Below are 22,543 nucleotides of genomic sequence, written 5' to 3' on the forward strand. Positions count from 1 at the left end.
ACTGAGGCCTGTAGAGTCTGAGATGCAGCTCTTGGGTTTCTGACCTTGGGGTGACCTTGCTGGGACGTCCACTCCTGGGAAGGTTGACAGCTGGAACTGGACAGGCAGGAAGAAACTGATTGAATGTTATCTAACTTCCTTTAGAAGTTAATATGAAAATGGCTTAAAAAAAACAAAAACGTCTCGCCATGGCCAGGCGCTCGATGACTGCAACTAAAGCCGTGCAATCAGTTGTTGCCTCATCATGATGGCTCTTTGATGGGGCGGTTAATGAGGGGGGTCTTCTGGCACCACACCTTCTGGTCTGCCTGGGCTGGTTCAGGTGGAGACCCTCGTTCATGGCAATATTGTACAAATCTGGGATGACTTCTCTGGGCTATAGAGCAGTTTGCCCCCCCGCTGTATCGAGACGCACCCACCTGGCCTTCAGCTCAGTGCGCTCCACGACAGCACGGGTGCTTTGATGCGTATATGTGTCCAGTCTATTGCTCCGATTATGTTTGGCAGTCCAGCCACGGCATGAAAGTCCCTCTTAATTTGTACTTGTTGGACAGCGGTGTATGGGAATATGATGTACCATGGGTGATAAACTGATGAGAGCTTTGATGACCAAGGGGAGTGCACGACTCACAGAGGACTGGGACACCCCCGATCTGTCTCCAAACTCCCTCTGAAAGGTTCCAGTGGCCAAAAATCCAAGGGTGGTGAGGACCTGGACGTATGGAGGAATTGGGTTTGATCGGCGTGTTTCTCTCTGGAGTTCTAGCAAGCTGCATATTTGCAGCAGCACAGTCCTTGGCAATCTAAATCACGATGTCAGCCATTCGTCTGTCTCCACATGGGTATCTACACGTTCTCGAAACACACGCTCCCCTCCAAGAGCCTGGCGCGCTAATGCATCCAAAAGTAGTAAATCAGCGGCTGGTTACACTTCCAATGTAATGTATATATTTATTTATGTTTGCTTCAAAGTAATTAAATGTACAATCCATTAGTAAAGCAAACTTGATTGGAATAACAGCGGACTATTTTACAAAACTCCTACGACAGGTCTGGATCACTCGTTATTCTGTTTGTAACCTGAAAGAAAACGTAAAATACGAAAAGATTGGTGAATGCGCAAATTCTCTTAAATCACTCGTACGCACGTATTAAGAACAAATCTGTGCGTATGAACGGTTTTTGCATGAGGCCCAATGTGTTCATGTTGCAGTGGAGCTCTGAATGCTCAGCACATATTACACTCTTCATCTTTTAAATATGTCTACTCAAAGTTCACCACAAAAAATACACTTTTTGACTGAACTCTTCTCACTCTTGTCAGTGACGATGGAATCACGATCTTTAAACAGTCTGAAATAAATAATCTTGTTTTCACTGTTAGAGATTGTTAAAAAACACTAACGAATTAAACTAAATTGAACTAAAGAATAAGTGATGGAGTATTAAAAAACCTTTAACATAACAAGGTTTTTCTCATCATGATCACAAAGTGCTGCCTAAATTAGATTAACTAGCAAGTTATGTCCATGATGTTCCTCTAACTTGAAGGCACTTCTCCCTAAAATCTCTTTTTCCCCCACCCTGTTTTGATTGTTAGCATTTTTGCATATCTATTGGTGGGAATCTGGCTTCAGTCCACTCTGCTGATGAGAACATCTTCCTCAGTGAACTGGTTAAGAAAGTGACCGGCGCTCATCACCACGTCTGGGTTGGAGGTTTTGACATAGTTGCAGTAAGTTACACGGTGCAATTTATCAAATTAAGTTTTTACTGAATGTGTGAGACTATTTTACATGAATAAAATACAATTATTCATTTGTAATGTTTTGTTGACACATAACTCATCAATCACACACTTAATAAATGGTCTTTTATGAGGCAGCAGGTTGCAGCTTTGGTAAATCTGATTTATTATACTGCTGTGTATTTCTCCATACTACACAATGTATTTCCTCTTTCAGGACAAAAAGTGGCTGTGGACTGATGGATCAGACTTTAACTACAGGCGCTGGCATACTGGGCTGCCTGACAACCAGGGAGGAATTGAGCACTGTCTTGAGATCAATTATGGAGGTACAAACAGAGGTTCCACTACACTTTTATGGACAGCATATGGACACTGACAGTGTTCTCACTTTTTATGTCAACATCACATGAAGTCGCAGTGACAGCAGAATGTTTAAACATCAACACTTCATTTTAACTGATATGTGAACAAACTATTTACAGGAAATAACATGAAACTAACTCATTCAACCTGCTGTAGGCTACGATGAACCCAGAGCACCATCATGGTTGGCCTGGACTTAAAATGGGTGCTGGCTTGAGCATAGTCAAACAAAGGAGGCTGCAGCAGAAGCAGGTGTCATTAGGCTTTGTGTTTTTGCCTCAGAAAGACAACTTTACATGTATTCATTTTGCTCCAAAGGCTGATCTCAGTTACCTGCTCTGTATAAAAAACACCTATTTGAGGGATTGGATCTGAATGAGTCCTAAATCCATCTAAACTGTGTTCACACCTGTTTTTAGAACTGTGAACCTGTGATTGGATCATGACGATCACATGTTCGCACCGAGTCTGAGCAGGCCCACAGATGAGCTGCAGGCCAGCAGTCCGTAGCTCTGCAGTGTGCTGTAGCATCCGGATAGCAAGTTATATGAAGTACAGTTTCAAGCTCATAGATGATGAGCACATGAGCCTGTAGAACAGCTAATTAATAACACACTCTCACCCCAAACTGGACAGGAGGTCTACTGCATGTGGTTTAGAGACAGTGTTGCTATGAACTACTTAAGTTTCTGGTGCTTGTTCTCATGTTTAAATCTGTTAAAATGACAGACGTCTTTCCCGTTTTTCCATTTTTCAATGATGGAAAATATTTGCCTAACAAGACACTTGGCACAAATATAAGTATTTGTTTTAAGATGTTTGATTTTTATTGAGATATTTGGAGACATCCCAGCCCGCTTTGTGCTGTAGGGTCACAGTGTCGTGTTTAAGAAGCATTTGAAAATGTTCACAGACAGAGATATTCAACACACTCTTATGCACTGGAACAGGAACAAGCTTGTGTAAAAACCTAAATTAATGCATGTTTCTCCATGTTTGTTTTTTCTAAAAAATCTCCAAACAGCAACCTACTGGAACGATGCACCATGTGACCATGGAAGATATTTCATTTGTGGAAAGAATCTGTGATGCATCCGGCCATGTCAGCAACAAGGATAATCTCAGGCCTCATCACTCTTTTCTGTTCTAATCAAACACTTCCAGATTAACACAGAGCAACAGAGCTCTTATGATTATGATTTCTGATTTTTTTCATCATATATTAACTCTGCATTTATTAATTCGACTGTAGATTTTATCTGCACGTTCAATAAAAATCCTCCAAATGCTGTTCTGAATCACTCTGTTCTGTGGTTTCTTGTGTCCTTTCTATGGTTTTATGTTTTTGGTGCAGCTGGCTGAAGGCTTCTGTGTGAAGATGTGGGCCTACATTAGAGGCTTCTTCTCTGCTCACAGCGTGCACGTTTACATGAAACATGAGGGAAACAAACTATTGTGTTAGTCCAACCAAAGTTGAACAGAATCAAGCTTCTCAGATCTGGACTAACACTCCCAGATGATGCAGTTGTGGATGGAACCACTCTGTCAGGCTTGGACTAAAGAGGAGACTCAGATGCAGAGAGTTGGCGGAAGGGCAGACTTTATTAAAAGGGAACTGCGGTATTTTCAACATTAAGCCTCTTTTCTGAGTCGTCTGCAATGTTTCAGAACCCCCCTCACCACTTTTTTGATGTTTACTGCTGTCTCCGGTATTTGCCTAATTTTGATTCTTCTCAACCTGCTTCAGAATGGCAAGTCATGTGCATGTCTAGAAAGGTCCGTAAAAGCACAATAAACGTTCGTTTTCAAAAGCATCAACTCACCGGAGTGGTTACTGGTGTGCACTGGTAATCCAGATCAAATTTCGTTGCGAAAAGTTGCTTCTGTCGTGTTTTATTTGACATTTTGTAAATCCCATTGAGTTCTATGGAAGACTGGATGTTCGTTGATATTACTCCGCCATCAAGTGGTGTGGAGTATAGCAAGTCAGATTCAACTGCTGAGCAGAAGTTTATCCACGGCTGTGAGGTGGCTAAGAAAATAGTGCGAGCATGAACGAGCTGCCAGTTTTTCCAATTTTCTGAGGCCCCCCTAGCGCTCCCTGGCGGCCCCCACTTTGAAAACCACTGGTCTAACCAACTGATTGGTTTCATAGATAAGTACAGCTGAGTATCATCTGCAAAGCATTGAAAATGTAGAGAGGGTTCAGGCTGTGTTGGAGAATAAAGGAGCTCAGAGCAGATATTCACTTTAAAGCTGCTTAGAACTGAACAAACTCTGTTTCTGTCTCAGATTCTATGTTTATGTTCATGTTTACACGGTTCAGTTATCTACAGGTATCAACAAGGGTTGGCTTAAGACTCCTGCAGTGTGCTGATACTTAAGTATTGTTTAATCTTGTTTAAAGTGGAACTCTATGGTAAGGAGGAGGCACCTGTCACCTGTTTGCATGGATGCATGTTTCCCTCCCAGTAATGCTGCATTCAACAACAGAACTCCAAGTTTCACATCTCTGACCAGAAACATGTTCATGAACACGGAGCATGAAAGCTGATTTTATGAAGCCTAAACATGTTGCTTTTCAAGCAGTTAAACCACTTTATCTCTTTGAGATCAGATCAATCTGTTTGCACCTCAGTCTGGCTTCAGTGTTTAACAAGTCAGAAAATAATATAATACCACGAGACTGCAAGCTGTAAATGAAAGGAAAGTTTATTCATGTAGCTCAAAGAAAACTGACGCAGAATAACAGAACAAAAGAAAAAGACGAGTTGATCACAAAGGATATTGAATCAGTGTTACAATTAGAGTCATATTAAAGAAAATCAATACTATCTAATCACATGTGTATTAACACTGTGGTCCAAACGTCACCGGCCTCGTCTCCCAACAGCTACAAAGTGAACTTTATTCTAAATGGTGTATTTGGATTTTTTCAGGATTCGATTGGTTGATTATTGATTCAATATATATTGAATTTAAAGCATGAATTTGATGATGTCATCTTCTTTTCGGTGATGTCCTCAAATGGCAGGAGCTGCAAAAGACCAGGTAAAAACTGAATTTCAGTCAGAAGAAATCAGCACCAAAATGTGGCAGAAAAACCTTTTGTTAACACAGTGTGAATGTGGTTTGGTGGGAATAATCATGTCTTCTGCAGCTTTTTAGGAAACATGCGGAGGAATTAAATAAAAAGATATACAATGAGATAAATAACTGACAGAAATGGACTAGAATACGAAACATAAGAAAGGAACTATTAAACCAACGCAGAAAAACACAGACCATGACAACCTGACATCACACTTCATGGTGTTCACTGAGTTGAGTCACATGATGAATATCTCCATCACAACTGAGCCAGTAAAATTGACCAATCACGTTTAGTTTTGTCCCTAAGTCATTGCTGTCCCGGTTCAAACCCTCCATGTGGGACGCTGTGGTCACTAAACACGTCTTTTCTGTGCAGAAAAAGTGAACTACGCCCACTCTTGCTGCTCCATGTGCAGCATTCTCATTGAAAACTGGCGTAAGCATCCAGGTGTTGGGTTAGAAGTAATGCTGATCAGAGCCAGAGCCCATAAATACCCCCGAACACTGCAGAGTCACTTGATGCGGGACTGAATTCTGATAATTTTCCTGTAATACTCAACAACACCAGATGTTAGTGGGCTTCACATTTCATCAAATCTTTCCATGACAGCTTAGCAACCATAACTAGGTTTGCAGTTCAGTCAGATTTCTTATATCCATTTGCTCAGACATGAACTGTAAATGTTAGCATGTCAAGCTGTGTAGCTCACAAAGTTATGCGGTGGAACTACAAAAGTCAAGCTAGAGCTCATATTCAGCTGTGATTGTTGCAGCTGATCCTCAGCTGTGTTGGTGTCTGAGCCTTTGGTTCAGGTTGTGGAGCAGTTAGCATCGCTCTCATTCTTTTTGTAGCTTCTCCAACTTCTACCCCAGCAGCATCTCATGTCACAGCCCCACACACATTATAAAGCAGCTTCAGTACATTGCTGCCACCTGGTGGTATAAGCATTACCACCAGTGTAAACTTAGCAGCTTGTTTAATCACACTGTGCAGATCAACATGTGTTTGTGTGGAAGTTCAGCCATTAACGGATCCCAGAAATCAGCAGAGCTCTCTGTGTTGTCAGCAGCTTTTATATCTTTACAGCAGAGTCACTTCCAAACACCAACGTGAGTCGGGGTCAATCTGAAATACCAGCTTCCAGAGAAAGTTGATTCTCATGATTGGAAACTGTTTTTGACCAATAAAGGTTAACTTGAATAGTCTTTCGTTTCTGGTTAATATAGAAAATAAATGTGACCTCATGGCTCTGTTTAACACTACCTGGTTTCAGTAAATAGTCCATAAAAGGCCTGTCGGAGCTATTTGTTATTTTGTAATATTTGGCTCACTTATTATTTAGTTACCTTTTGGGGGTTTAGTTTTGGGGAATACACCTTTTTTGGTTGTTTATGATATTTAGTATTTTTTGAGTTAATTTGGGTATTTAACTATGCTTTTATTTTGAAGGCACTGGTTAGCTGGGGCTCACTGGGAGAGTTTTATTAGATGGGCAGGCAGTCACAGGTGAGCAGGCACCTGGGAGGGCTAATGGTTTTTGACCAGGGCAAGAGAGGCGGCAAAGGCAAAGTTCTTTGTTCGTTTGCTTGGTTTGAAGAATAAACCTAAAGAAACAATTTTTTTTTTGCCTGGACAATGGACTCATTTATCCTGCGTAAATTCACTCCCTAGCTGTCTCAGTGGCTGTTTGATTTCATTTAGTTTATTATTGTTTTGATTTTTTGATTATTGACACTGAGGACGAGTAGTCCATAAAAGGCCTTTAAAGTACTTACATATGCATATGTAGGTCACCTCCAGGTACTTGTATGTGCCAACACAGGGGTCTCCAAACATTGAGTTGCTTGCTTTGACAGAACAGCTGCTTTTCCCATTGCAGCTGTGGATGAAACAGGAGCTTTAACATGGACTGAGGGAACATGGGTGCTATTAGATGGAGGATTGGAGTAAAGTAACATTCTGTACCTGGCAGCAACTTCACTCGCAGGCCTTGAGCAGAGGATATTTTGGACCTGACCGGTAGGACGCCCAAAAATGCACGTGTTCCTGTCACTGCGTCCATAATCGGCCCCGAGGACAGATATAACTTGCCCCTCACCTGACGAACAGAGAAGTTAGATACCCAGCTGGTGAAAGCAAGGAAAACACAAACATGTATATTTATGGCATCAATCCAATGAAAATACAAGAATCTCACCACACTGAAGGTTTGCCAGAGAAAATTCACACGCTACACTTCGGACTGTTGGAGCAACAGAAATCACATGAGAAACAGAAATCACCTCTGTTCAGCTGTTATGAGTTCAGTTTGATGCCACAGACCTGCAGGGAAGCAGCCGTAGGTGGTGTCCAGGTACTTGTAGATGCCATGGCAGGGATCAGAGGTACGAACGACGTTTGCATTGATTTCACACACTTTCTTACCGTCACATCTGCAGGAGCAAAAGGAAGGAAAAGAGCTTGTTTCCAGGTTTGAATAGAGGGATTCAAGGTAAACACAAGAAACTTGTGCTAAAGAAAAATAAATAAATAAAAAGAACCAGACTCAGTGAATAATTCCCTATACTATAGATCAGTGAGCAGTGCTGACCAACATATCATTGGGGTCATCAGGTGGGAACCTCCTTTCATCAGTGTTTCGTCTAGTTGGGCCCACAACACCTCCAGGAGGCTAGAGAGTGATCACTGGCGTTCCAGAGTCACTCCCCTAATGCCAGCCAACACTGCTCCTCACACCACAACAACCATCTTTTTTTTCTGGGCTTTTTATGCCTTTAATGATAGGACAGTTGGAGAGAGACAGGAATGCAAGGGGCAGAGAGAGGGGGGAGACATGCAGCAAAGGGCCGCTCGGTGCGGGACTCGAACCGGGGCCAGCTGCAGCGAGGACTATAGCCTCTGTACATGGGGCGGCTGCTTAACCCACTACGCCACCGACCACCCCAACAACCATCTTTTACAGCCACAAGCTACCCCAGCCTCTCACCAACTGCACACCAGTCACAGCGAGGATGCAAACCCTGGTTCGGGTAGGGGGTAATGAAAATATAGAGGGTGCCAGAGGTGGAGGCAGGACAAGACACACCAGCAGATTCAGCCGACAAACTCACCTAAACAGTCCTATAATCACTAAAAATGCCAGCAAAATCAAAGCCATACAACTCACTCAAAGCCAACTTACCCAAAATGGCCGCCTGGTTTCAAAAGGATCACATGGGCCAAACCCTCCACTTAAATATCTTGAACTTCTTCTTTGCTTTTTCAAAAGTCTGTTTACCCTAAGTGCTCCCCCTGCTGGGCCCCCAGCTGCTATTGCTTCTTCTAATCCAAATCCACTGACTGGATTTTACTGCCTCATCTGGCACTTCCTTCACTATTTTCCTCACACTCTGTCCACTTACACCCAGCTCCCTCAACAATGAGACAACAGACTTTGCAACAAATCCTTTACATCCTACTTCCACTGGACAGATTCTAACTTTCCATCCTCGCTGCTCTGCTTCTGCCCCCAACTCTACATATCTAAGCTTTTTCCTTTCATATGCTTCTGCTACTAATTCCTCCCAAGGAACAGTCAGCTCTATGAAATAGACTCTCATCCTACTCCTAGACCACAAGACTATATCAGGCCTTAGATTTGTAGAGGCTATCTCCTGGGGAACAACAAACGTATTTTCTAAATCTACCTGCATCTCCCAATCACAAGCATCCTCCAAGCTGCCGTGTCTCCTTATTGTCTTATAAACTTTCTCCCCCTCTTGAACAAACTGAATTGCAACTCTCTTCACCTTAGACCTTCCTAAGTTTACCAGCCTTTGTTTATCTTCAATACCTGCAGCTAAGCTTCTTAATACTTGGTCATGTCGCCATGTATACCGGCCTTGTGACAGACTAACCTTACAACCTGACAAGATATGCCTTAGAGTTGCAGTACCTGAACATAACGAACATAACGGGTCTCCATTTACCCAGAGTTTCAGGTTCTGGGAAGTTGGTCATACATCATATGTTGCCCCTACCAAAAATCTAATACTCCTTTCCTTCATACTCCACAGTTCTTTCCAACTAAGCTTTTTCTTCTCTACACCTTCACAATTCAACCACCGTCCCTGCTTAGCCTGAGCCACTGCCTTTGCACCCCTTAACATTTCCTCCTGTCTACGAACCTGCTCAACAACTAGCTTTCTCTTCTCCTTGGGACCTGCTCTACTCCACACTGGTTTGCCTAGGCCAAGCCCCAAGCCTCCCCGGCCTATTTGCATATTACCCACAATCTCTGCATGTCTAAGAGTTGCTTCTCCCTCCTGAGCTGCCATTCTTGGATTCCACTTTCTCCCACTTTACTAACTACCACATCTTTACTTGGACCCCTTCTGTTCACTCTATACATGCTGCCTCTGGGTCAAATTCTGAAGAACTCTAAAGACAGTGGCCACAAACAGTGGCCACATCAACCTATAGGAAACAATCCAAACCGCAGACACCACAGCTTCAACTTTCCTGGAAGCCCTGATTTATCTATTCTATCCAGTCCCTCAGCAACATCTTTCTGAAACTGCACTGCCTGCTCTCCATCATTCATGTCTGCCTGGTACCACCTGCCTAAACTCTTTACTGCCTTTTCCCTAATTATTGGAATGTTTTCTTCATCAATTACAAACTTTCTATCACTTAATTTCCCTCTACTTATTGAGATACTTCTAGACTTAGTAGGTTTGATTTTCATACCAGCCCACTTTAGATTTTTATTAAGTCTCTCAAGTATTCTCTTCATACATGGCACTGTTGTAGTCACCAACGTCATATCATCCATGTATGCTCTAATTGGTGTAAGGCGCATGCCATCCTGACGTCTCTCTCCACCTACAACCCACTTGGAAGCTCTAATAATTATCTCCATCGCCATTGTAAATGCTAATGGAGAAATAGTACACCCTGCCATAATGCCTATTTCTAGCCTCTGCCAACCTGTTGTGAAACCTGCTGTACTTAGGCAGTCTAATATCCTGAAAATATGCTCTTACTAAGTTAACAACTATTACAGGCACTCCAAAATACTCAAATGCTTTCCAAATAAGGCTATGTGGCACTGAAACAAATGCATTTGCTAGATCCAGAAATATAACTTGCAAGTCTTTTTTCTCAATCTTGAATCTGATGCCAAATCATGCTAGTGTGCTTTAAACACCCTGCGAAACCTGGTATTCCTGCCTTCTGCACAGTATCTATCAAGCTATTCTTTTCTAAATAACTGGCTAATCTCTGTGCAACTAAACTAAAGAAAATCTTCCCCTCTTCATTTAGGAGAGAGATCATCCGGAACTGACTCAGGTCCGAGGCCTCTTTCTCCTTTGGAATAATAACGCCTCCTGCCCTACGCCATGCTCTAGGAATAACCTGTTTCTCCCAAACTATTTTTAATTGCCTCCACTAAAACTTGAGGACATCAGGTGCACTTTTATAAACCCGGTAGGGGACTCCATTTGACCCTGGGGCCGCCGAAGCCTTTGCACGCCTGACTACCTCCTCAACCTCCTTCCACCTAGGTGGTCTAACGTCCATCTTATGAGCTATCTCTCCTAACGGTGGCATGTCAGGTGGAAGGCCTACTACTCTACGCTGTTCAAGATCTGAATATGTATTTCTTAGATACTCTTCCACCTCTGACTTTGTTGCCTTAAGCTGCCCTCCCTTTTCCTGGTTAAACAATCCTTTTTACAAACTTGAACGGATCCCTGTAAAATGCCGTTCTTACATATTCTTTCTTCTGTCTCTTTTTCCTAATATTTTCCGCCCTTCTGAGTATTGCTAGCCTGCCTCTCAATTCTTCCTGCAAAACATTAATTCCCTCTCTCTCTTCTTCTGTATCTTTTTTCCACTGCTTTCTTAAATTTCTTCTTTCCTTAACCAATTTCTCCATCTCTTTTTGCCGTCTAGACTTAACTAAATGTACTGTTTCAACCCTCTTTCTATCTTGCACCCCAAATCTTTCTACACAATAGGAGTAAATTATATCTCCCATCTTCTCTAGCCTATCGCTTGCATTTCCTCCTAACCTACCCAATATTATTGACAAATCTTTATTGACTGCCTCCCATTCTTTGTTACTATTTGCCCTAGGCCACTTAACTCTAGCTTTCTGCTCCATATTTCTCTCTCTAACTGGCCTGTTCACCTCAGTATCAGCTGCATCCCTTCTTAGAACCTCCTCCTCCCCCTCCGTAGCTGTGTTATTGATATCCTTCGGACTGTGGTTTTCTACCTGCCGCTGGACTTCATCCGGCTTACTCGACTGACTTCTTAAAAAGTACTGATCGATTCGGCCACACTGCCCTTCCTTTACCACACATCTCTTTCTTCCCTGATGCATTTTAAGGCCTCTAACTGATGTTACTTTCTGCCAGCCACAAGGACAAACCTGAAGCTTACTTCCCTCTGGTCTACCACTTTTATTTACGCTCTCTTTCCTCTGAGAATTGTTCTGGTCAGTTCTAGCCCTAGAGAATAGGTCCGTGCCCCTATCCTTCACTGAGTCGTGTATCCACCTCATAGTCATGTTCGTTCCAGGGAAGTGAATTGATTACAGATTGATCTCTGGTGGGCCTGTTACTGTTTAATATCAACATCATTAGGAATGTTGTCCCACCAAAATGAGCGGTTGCTCAATTTGTCTCAGACTTTTTCATCCCACCATATGTCATCCATCACTTGGCTGCTTCAGCTGTTTATTTATCGCTTTAACTTTGATTCATTTCCAACTCCGTTAGCTCCTTTTAGTCAAGTTAAACCTCTGCTGCTTGTCAAATTCAAACATTTTCAATGAGTGTGCGACTCATCTGGTGGATTGATTCTGCGTCGTCATGGCAACTGTACCTTTTTTTCAGGACATCCACAGTGCCTTTCTGAGAGCACTTTGTGTTGGTGAGCTGCTCTGAAGGTCTGCCCTCACTGCAGGTCTCTGTGTCCAAACGTCCATACAGAGCTGACTGCACGATGATCACGCCATCCTCTGTTTCACAGAAAACACAGGAAGAAGATTTAATAATCCCAATCATCTTTATTTGATCCCAATAAAACTTCATTTTTCCATCACATAAAAAAGAAAATGAATTAAATAAATTAAAATAATTCAAATCTCTTGAAGTGAAAATGTATGTCAAGTAGATAATGGTGTAAGACCCCTTAAATAACTTATAGAAATAATAACTGTCTATGTTTCATTTATGTTTTATCAAGAAATCCAACATCTAAGCTTCCTGGTTTTACATCAGCCTCAGTTTCTTTCAGACAGACAGAGGCAGCTCCTGGTCCATGTGAGTTCAGCTGAGTTCTCTGCACAGACGCTGTCTTTAAGCTGCTTTAATGCTGATTCTGTGGTTATAAAATCAGGATTTTATTAGAGCAGAGCGACAGTCTGGAAATGCTTTAAGTGAGCTGACACGTAGTCCTAATGGGCTGATTTTAGTCCAAGTTTTGAGAAAAGAAACAGAAAAATATGTGAATCGGAGCAGCTTTACTGGGAATTCAGCTGGATTAATAAACACTTTACAGTTTTTTCCTGAAAGATGCAGAAATGTTAAACTTTTTGGCCTGTATAAAGCACCAAGCACCATCAGTCTATTTATATATCTATGATTCATGTATTTTGTGTTTTGCATTTTCCTATGTTTCGGGGTTTCTTATGTTCTGATGGACAACCAGGAGGTCATCCGGGAGGTCGGCCAGAGGAGCTCCTGATGATCCAAAACCACAGTAAAAACAGTAGAAAAACAAGGCCTGAGACATGGACATGAAACAGTGATCCGACAGGGAATAACTGAAACCAAGGAGTTAATATACTGAGGGAGTAAATACTACAAAATAAAACAGGAAGTGAACTAAATAAGGAGTAAGAATCTATCTATCAGTCTATCTAAGATAAGATGAGAAGTAAGAATAGAATCGACTTGTTTACTTTGACTTGTTTTCCAGCAAACTTTTGAGTGTGCTGGAGCTGCTCAGTCGTACCGCAGCTCATGCGCTGGACATTGTGACTGTCATCGCAGGTGATCACTCTCTCTGTGGTTATGGCGGTCCCAGCGAAGGGAAACGGTTCTTCGGCTCCGGCAAAACCTGGAATGAAAAGCAAAATGTTTGGTGAATAGTTACTCCATAAAAGAGAAAATATGTTGGTTATGGTGCTGAAGCAGCTCTCTCACCTACACTTTCTTTTCAGGTTGATATAAATAAATACATGTAGAAATATTTATTTCATTAAATGGTGGAGGGAGCTGCATCAACAAAGACTGCTGACAAGATAACAAATCAAAAGGTCAGATCTCCACTTTCTGGGTTAAGAGTCGCCTCCCTCAGCATTTCATTGTAAACTATACAACTCTGAATAATATGGCATGCATTAAAGTTACTTATAGAGTCAAAACAAAGCTTGATTAAGTGTAAAAAGTTTGGATTCCCTCCTGTGCCTCACAATGGCTTGGTTTTACAGAACAGAATGAAATGTGTATTGACCTGAACACGTCAGCAAAGATGATGCTGCCAGCACTGAAAAGAGAAAAGAAACCTCAGTGTTAGTTGATTCACTTGTCCTGTTACTTCTGTTTAAAGCTGCTTTAGCATTGGGCTTTTCCATGTCGAGTCAGACAAATTAATTCCACTTCCCCATGAATGATGATGATCATGGTGATCACACCATCAGGCTGCAGTGAAACAGTAAAGTCTGAGGGCAGAGACGAAGGAATGCAGGAACGGCTCAGATCACAGAGTCAAAACCTGGAGACATTTCAGTAGCATGAACTACAGCTTTCATAAGGAGGGTGAGAGGGAACAGGTGGATGGATGATCAGAACATCCAGGATTTTTATGCACAAGGGTCAGTTTCACTGTGCTCAGAGTTTGTACTGAAACATGAATGTGCATCATGTTTGCACCTTCACCATCAAACATCATGTAAAATCTTCATATCTTTAAAAATCATAAGGCTCGGTATGATTACTGGTTTTCATCGTAGACTGTATCTTTAAGGATTGAGATGACATTTGCTGTGAGTTGGCGCTCTATAGATAAAATCAAATTGAATTATATAATCACAAGTGAAAACAGTGCTTTGCCCTGAGAAGAGACAGAGGTCCCATCACTATCCCCACCTCAGTTCTTTCTCTTTAACTTCACAGGCAAAACCTGAAGAAACTGAAAAGACTTTCATGCTCACAGGTTAAAAATGATCATTTGGCTGATGGCAGATACAGGTTGTTTTTGTCTCTTTTAACACTCTGGAGTCTAAGAACCCGCCGGCGGGATTTTTGACACTTCTCCAAAAACACATCTGTAACTCTGTGAGTTTTTGTCATTCAAACATATAAGTGACACCATTAAAAACCTTGAAACTTATACTTTTCAAATATATATATATTAAAATAAATTATATAGCTGGCCCTTTTTAAAGAGAGTGAAAAGAAATCTTTGGATTTTCTGTACTCTCTGACTGCAGCAGCCTCCTAGGCCACACCTACCGCTATTCACATGTTAAGTACCAGGTGATTGAGTGGCTATTCACAGGTGAGAACACGCCCCATTCAGCCAGCATCAACAGACAATTATCACATGGAGAGTGACAGGGGGGTGGGGGCAATCAGGGGTGTTACACACCCATCTAATTAGTATTCAACTAACAGAGACACTGCCTTGAGTTACAATGACTTTTTTACAGTTTGCGTGGAAACAACAAAACATTTCTGACTGCACTTTTTACTTTTATGCAGCCAACACTTTTCTTTACAAGGTTCAACCTTCAAAAGTCTTGGCTGGATATATTTATAGTGTGTTTTCTTGCACTGTTTGAAGACCTCTAAAACTTGTTATTTGTACAGTTGTGTTTCCCCTCAATTTAAATAAAACTTGTTTGTATTACATTCACTTTACTCTTATATTATCTTTTGTTAGGCTTTTCAGAATACAACCATATGTGTCACTTTTGCAGAGATGTTTACAGTTAGTTTAAATACTTGAAAATGTCAAGGTGTTGCAAACTGTCTCTGAAAGGCCTCAGACTCCAGAGGGTTAAAGCTGTGAAATAATTAAATATGCCTCATAAACACAAGTATAAGCATTTCATCCCCGACTAAACTTTTATTCATTCATTCATTTATTCAATCATTCATTCATTCATTCATTCATTCATTCATTCATTCATTCATTCATTCATTCACACAATGTATCAACAGACCTTTCACATAGAAGAATCCTCTGTGTAAATGAATAAGTTTCTGAATACCTTTTAGCTTTCATGGCTGAGATTTTTTTCAATGATGTGACGTTAAAACTTTTTTCCATCGCAGAAAAAAAGAAAAATGAATCAAGTGATTTAAAATAAGTCAAATCTCTTAAAGTGTAAACACATGTCAGGTAGATGATGGTGTAAGACCCATTAAAGAACGTATAGAAATAATAATTTCCTCTGTCTCCTTCTATGTTTTATCAATAAATCAAACATCTACAGTCAGCTGTGTACTTACGCAGTGAGATGCTCAGTCTGGTGCAGAACATGGTGTCAGGAGATGTGGTCGGAGGTGCTGAAATGAAGGGGATGAAAAAGACTCCGGCTATTTATTCTGCTGGGGTTAGAGCCATCTTACGACACACGAATACAAAGTATGGGGAAATAATCTTTTACTGACGTGTTGCATAGATTAAATCAGAAAACCAAAATGCTGTAACTGGTCCAAGAAAACCAAAATGCCATGAAGTGAACATCAGTTACACAACAAAAACATCACCTGAACAAATGTGCAAAAAAAGGAAGATATTTCTGCATGTTTCGAAAGAGGGACAATTGATCAACAGCACTTTTTTAATTGGACATTTTTAACAACTGCAGCTGTTATTTAGAATAAATTAATTTAATAAAGCGAACATATTCCATGGTTCAGTTTCCTCTCTTATACGTCTCCACAAGTTCCCAAAGAATGACCAGGAACTACAAAACGATATGTTGAAAAAGGTTCATGAGGGAAGGCGGTTGGACGGTGGCGTTACTCTGAACTGTCGTGTTCAGAGAACAGAGTCTGAGACCCATCTGACCCAATCTGTTAAAGGTCAGGCAAAAAAAATACAGGGTTTAGGTTAGTTATGGTTACAGGCTGGTATCATATCACCTGACTCTAGAATACTTTGGTATCCAGAAGAGTTCATGGTGGACTCAATGGGCCTCATGCAAGAACATTTTCGTATTTTTATTCTAAATTTCTCTCACTTTTTTCGTACGAAAGTCTCGTACGAACACGCCACGTCAGATTCAACAAACGCTCTTAACTTCGGAAAAAGTGTGTAAACGACCTGCGTAAATGATGAATGCCACCCGTGCGTATTTAAGTGCATGTGCACGAGGATAGTAAATTTGCATACTCCACGCCCAAAATGATACCATATAAGGCTGTGCTTCCTCTCTCCTGTGCCAGGAAGTGTTGAGTCATGAAAACGGCATCAAGGCACAAAAAGAACAACTTTAGGGGCTCTGAGACTGAAGTTCTGCTTTCAGAGATCCAAAAGGGAAAATCTGTCCTTTTTAGCAGAGTCAGCAGTGGAATTACGGGACCTGCTAAAGCCAAGAAATGGGAAGCAATTACGAGTGCTGTTAACTCTGTGTCACCGAAATAAAAAAGAAATGGTTTAATATGAAAATGGCTTAAAAAAAACAAAAACGTCTCGCCATGGCCAGGCGCTCGATGATTGCAACTAAAGCCGTGCAATCAGTTGTTGCCTCATCATGATGGCACTTTGATGGGTGGTCCATGGGGGGGGTCTTCTGGCACCACACCTTCTGGTCTGCCTGGGCTGGTTCAGGTAGTAGGAGACCCTCGTTCATGGCAATATTGTGCAAATCTGGGATGACTTCTCTGGGCTATAGAGCAGTTTGCCCCCCGCTGTATGGATACACACCCACCTGGCCTTCAGCTCAGTGTGCTCCACAAAGGCACGGGTGCTTTGATGCGTATATGTGTGCAGTGTATTGCCCCGATTATGTTTGGCAGTCCAGCCACGGCATGAAAGTCCCTCTTAATTTGTACTTGTTGGACAGCGGTGTATGGGAATCTGATGTACCATGGGTGATAAACTGAGATGAGAGTTTTGATGAACAAGCGGAGCGCACAACTTACAGAGGACTGGGACACCCCCGATCTGTCTCCAATCTCCCTCTGAAAGGTTCCAGTGGCCAAAAATCCAAGGGTGGTGAGGACCTGGACGTGTGGTGGAATTGGGTTTGATCGGCGTGTTTCTCTCTGGACTTGTGGCTCTACCAAGCTGCATATTTGTAGCAGCACAGTCCTTGGCGATCTAAATCATGATGTCAGCCATTCGTCTGTCTCCGCAATGATATCTACACGTTCTCGGAACACACGCTCTCTTCCAAGAGCCTGACATGCTAATGCATCCAAAAGTAGCAAGTCAGCTGGTTACACTTCCCATTGACCTTGTTATATACAGAGTCAATTAACCTTTAATTAGTGCATAATTTAAGTCAAACAGAATAATGTCAGCATAATTATGGGGTATAATGTATATTTATTTATGTTTGCTTCAAAGTAATTAAATATACAATCCATTAGTCAAGCAAACTTGATTGGAATAACAGCGGACTATTTTACGAAACTCCTACGACAGGTCTGGATCACTCGTAATTCTGTTCGTACCTGAAAGAAAACGTAAAATACAAAAAGATTGGTGAATGCGCAAATTCTCTTAAACCACTCGTACACACGATTTAAGAACAAATCTGTGCGTACGAACGGTTGTTGCATGAGGCCCAATGACTGCAAGGTGCCCTGGTCCTGTGGCTGCAGAACCAGCCCAGATCATCAGCCCTCCACCACCGTGCTTGACAGCTGGTGTGAGGTGTTTGTGCTGATATGCTGTGTTTGGTTTCCTCCAAACGTGCTGCTGTGCATTATGAGCAAACATCTCCACTTTGGTCTGCTCTGTCCAAAGGACATTGTTCCAGAAGTCTTGTGGTTTGTTCAGATGCAGCTTTGCAAACCTAAGCTGTGCTGCCATGTTCTTTTTAGAGAGAAGAGGCTTTCTCCTGCAGCCCTTCCACACAAGCCACACCTGTTCAGTCTGTTTCTAACTGTGCTGTCATGACCTTTAACCTTTAACATGCTAACTGAGGCCTGCAGAGTATGAGATGCAGCTCTTGGGTTTCTGACCTTGGGGTTAACTTGCTGGGACGTCCACTCCTGGGAAGATTGACAGCTGGAACTTGACAGGCAGGAAGAAACTGATTGAATGCTTTCTAACTTCCTTTAAAAGTTGGATGACATTCAACCAGTTTCTTCCTGCCTGTCAAGTTATGATCGTATCTGCATGACCTGGGTTACCCTGACATAAAAAAACAAAAGGCCTTATGTAAGTTCTGCTCTGTATTAGAATTAAGAGTAAAAAAAAAAGAAAACTAACAACCAGAAAGTTACTGTAGTTTCTGAATGACCTCAGTGTTCAGATCTGAGTATTTAACTTAAAAACAGAGCTTAAACACAATCAGATATGAGTAATGATCCATATCATCAGGAAGAAAACTTTAATCTGTGAGGCTCATTCCAAAAATTCCTCTTCAGGTGCGCCGCAGGGGAGGAGTCGTCTGTTAACTCAGGACCTTCCTGCAAACGCTGGCACGGCACCAGGTGGTTATCACAGCAACCTTCCCTGCAGCCTGGGTGGTGAGCAGCACTTGGAAAGGTTTTGACCACTTCTGATGGTTCCACTTCTTGGTCCTCATCACAACCCCGTCACCAGGCTTATCACTCTGGAGTCTAAGAACCTGTTGGCTGGATCTTTGACACTTCTCCAAAAACACATCTGTAACTCTGTGAGTTTTTGTCATTCAAACATATAAGTGACACCATTAAAAACCTTGAAACTTCTACTTTTCAAATATATATATATTAAAATAAATTAAATAGTTGGCCCTTTTTAAAGAGAGTGAAAAGAAATCTTTGGATTTTCTGTACTCTCTGACTGCAGCAGCCTCCTAGGCCACACCTATCGCTATTCACATGTTAAGTACCAGGTGATTGAGTGGCTATTCACAGGTGAGAACACGCCCCATTCAGCCAGCATAAACAGACAATTATCACATGGAGAGTGACAGGGGGGTGGGGGCAATCAGGGGTGTTACACACCCATCTAATTAGTATTCAACTAACAGAGACACTGCCTTGAGTTACAATGACTTTTTTACAGTTTGTGTGAAAACAAAAAAACATTTCTGACTGCACTTTTTACTTTTATGCAGCCAACACTTTTCTTTACAAGGTTCAACCTTCAAAAGTCTTGGCTAGATATATTTATAGTGTGTTTTCTTGCACTGTTTGAAGACCTCTAAAACCTGTTTTTTGTACAGTTGTGTTTCCCCATAATTTAAATAAAACTTGTTTGTATTACATTCACTTTACTCTCATATTGTTTTTTGTTAGGCTTTTCAGAATACAACCATATGTGTCACTTTTGCATAGATGTTTACAGTTAGTTAAAAATACTTGAAAATGTCAAGGTGTTGCAAACTGCCTCAAAGTCTCTGAAAAGCCTTAAGGCCCATTTATGCCCTACGGTAAATACGGAAACGGACGCTTTCACCCGGTTCCGGGGGTCGTTTCATCCATCAGTTTGTCCGTAGGTCAAGAGCTTAGCAATCCGGTGAGCTCCGGGCGAAACGGAGCAATACCAGAGCAATTCGTGGGGGCAGTAGAGAGTCAGGAGCGTGTTGGCTCCGGAAGTTATGGAGGAAGAAGAAGAACAAAGAGTAGGAGATTAAAAAATTTTAAGATTTAAAAATGCCAGGTAATGGAGGAGAGGATTTGTGAGATGGTCAGGGGGTATATACATTTGTATGACTGCAACTTCCTCAATTGACGCCATGTTTCTCAAACCCGCGGCCGACAATGTATACCGCCCTCTAGAGGATTTCTTACGGACGTGCGCAATACGGACGGAGGCATCAACAGAAGCTCCGGGAGCAACGTATGGACCGGACAAACGAATTTCGTCCGGTTCCGTAGGGCATAAATCGGGCTTTAGACTCCAGAGGCTTAAAGAGATGCAGCACACCGGCTGCTGGATCAGGGAGAGATGCTTTCACCTATGAATGAATATCTGATCAAAGAGAAGACAGCAGAGCGGGGCGTGGTTTAACATTGGGCAGGGTTAAAGGTTAACTGCGACTGGTGCTTGCCTGGTTTGAGGATTTTCAAAAAGTACCGTGGTCCAGATCAGGTCTGGGAGAACAAACGTCAGAGAGAGCAGGTTCACAATCATGGTCCTCCCCTCGCCATCCTCACAAGGTGTAGAAAGAAGCTTAGTGGGACTCAAAACTCTGCCACATGTCTCAGCCTGTCACCATGTTGCTGCAAAGGGACAGAAGTCATGCAGCCCTCTATTCTTCAACAGTCTGTGTAAATGGTTTGCAAGGATCAGGGAGGCGCCAGAGTGGGTGGAGACACAAGTCCTGGTCTCAGTGTGGACAAAGTTTGTTAAGTTTCAGGGCTTCGTGTGATGATGTCTTTTGGTCCCAAACCCGATCAATGCACACCAGCAGACAGAGGTACTTCAATGACTGAACAATAAGGAATAAAAGAGCAACAATATATACTCACTCCCAAAAAAGACATGACTTTTCCTTTATTATTTGGCTTAGGAATCTGCTGGATAACCTGAATGCATTTTGGAAGGAGTTCTATAGCTTCGGTGATAAGAGATTTCCCAGAAAGGTCACCTGCTGCTGCACAAGCTGAAGCTCTGACACACTGGCTTTGTGTCCTCCAGCTGCAGGATGTTAGAGGAGTTTTAACAGTGTCGAGATCAACAACAGTGGATCACTGAGCATCAGGTGGAGATGGTCAAAGAATGGTCCAGTCCACCTCAACTGGTGGAGGCAGATGGCCGCCCTTCCTGAGTCTGGTTCTGCCACACGTTGGTGGTGTTGTCGCATCCCCTCAGGTGGCGTCTTATCAGACAGGTCATCTCTATCGTCTGGTCAAAGACTGGTGGAGCCGGCAGGCCACTCCCAGAATAGCATATGTCAACCCAGATATATCACACAGAATAAAAGACGTACAGTCGTTCAAGAGTTGAACAAAACGTAGGCTTTAAACATGAAAAACAAGCTGAATTCATCCATCAGCTGTACCTGCTGCGTTCTGCATCATCTTGGAGCATTTAACCTCCACATAGAGGCCTGATGTTGCTTTGGGGCTGCAGAACAACCACCACTGAAGTAAAAAAATTACTGAAACAAATCATGTAGGTGACCAGGTCCTGTGGCTGCAGAACCAGCCCAGATCATCAGCCCTCCACCACCGTGCTTGACAGCTGGTGTGAGGTGTCTGTGCTGATATGCTGTGTTTGGTTTCCTCCAAACGTGCTGCTGTGCATTATGAGCAAACATCTCCACTTTGGTCTGGTCTGTCCAAAGGACATTGTTCCAGAAGTCTTGTGGTTTGTTCAGATGCAGCTTTGCAAACCTAAGCTGTGCTGCCATGTTCTTTTTAGAGAGAAGAGGCTTTCTCCTGTAGCCCTTCCACACAAGCTATACCTGTTCAGCCTGTTTCTTACTGTGCTGTCATGACCTTTAACCTTTAACATGCTAACTGAGGCCTGCAGAGTCTGAGATGCAGCTCTTGGGTTTCTGACCTTGGGGTGACCTTGCTGGGACGTCCACTCCTGGGAAGGTTGACAGCTGGAACTGGACAGGCAGGAAGAAACTGGTTGAATGTTATCTAACGTCCTTTACAAGTTAGATAACATTTAACCAGTTTCTTCCTGCCTGTCACGCTATGATCGTATCTATTTGACCTGGGTTACCCTGACATAAAAAAAAAAGCCTTATGTAAGTTCTGCTCTGTATTAGAATTAAGAATAGACTGCAGGATATCTTTTTCCAGGGGGTTTGTTGGTTTCAGATTTCACTTTATTTCCGGTGCAGCCTGTGCCGATGATGGTGCAGCAAAAAGATGTCATTAAGTCAATGAGCATCAGGACAAGAACTGCAAACAAGGGTCCAGTTGAATAGTCTAGTTATTAATATTATTATATTATAATATTATTATTATTAATCTGTATTTAATCAACACCCAGGATGAGAGCTGTTTGAATTCTCCAAATGCTGAGGAAAGGAGCTCCAGTGTCTCCTTTATTATCTCCTTTAGCAAAGGATACACCGGCCATTGTTTATGGGAGAAAGGAGATAATTCTGTCCCATAATTCCTTGCGGCCTCAGCTTTCAGAAAGACGATCAAATATTTATTTCCAGTCATTTTTTCATTCATGTCGACAAATTCAACTTCAGTACA

The 22,543-nt window shown here is 42.1% G+C and overlaps 1 protein-coding gene and 1 long non-coding RNA gene across 2 annotated transcripts; one reads left to right on the plus strand and one right to left on the minus strand.

Moving 5' to 3' along the window:
- The first annotated feature begins 1,604 nt into the window (after positions 1-1,604).
- On the plus strand, positions 1,605-3,401 carry LOC142390500 (uncharacterized). The gene is made up of 3 exons (XR_012770485.1): positions 1,605-1,735; positions 1,965-2,076; positions 3,138-3,401. It is a non-coding gene; the product is annotated as an uncharacterized LOC142390500 (long non-coding RNA).
- A 1,455-nt stretch (positions 3,402-4,856) lies between these two features.
- Positions 4,857-15,830, minus strand: LOC142390088 (L-rhamnose-binding lectin SML-like). The gene is made up of 9 exons (XM_075475457.1): positions 15,719-15,830; positions 13,716-13,748; positions 13,215-13,319; positions 12,081-12,216; positions 7,530-7,639; positions 7,394-7,449; positions 7,173-7,300; positions 6,983-7,086; positions 4,857-5,150 (listed from the first exon to the last, which is right to left on the minus strand). The coding sequence occupies exons 1-9, from the start codon at positions 15,747-15,749 to the stop codon at positions 5,137-5,139; spliced, it is 717 nt and encodes a 238-aa protein (XP_075331572.1). The 5' UTR covers positions 15,750-15,830; the 3' UTR covers positions 4,857-5,136.
- Between the last annotated feature and the right edge of the window lie 6,713 nt (positions 15,831-22,543).

This window comes from Odontesthes bonariensis, chromosome 10 (genome assembly GCF_027942865.1).
Source record: "Odontesthes bonariensis isolate fOdoBon6 chromosome 10, fOdoBon6.hap1, whole genome shotgun sequence".
In the NCBI taxonomy this organism is placed as follows: domain Eukaryota; kingdom Metazoa; phylum Chordata; class Actinopteri; order Atheriniformes; family Atherinopsidae; genus Odontesthes; species Odontesthes bonariensis.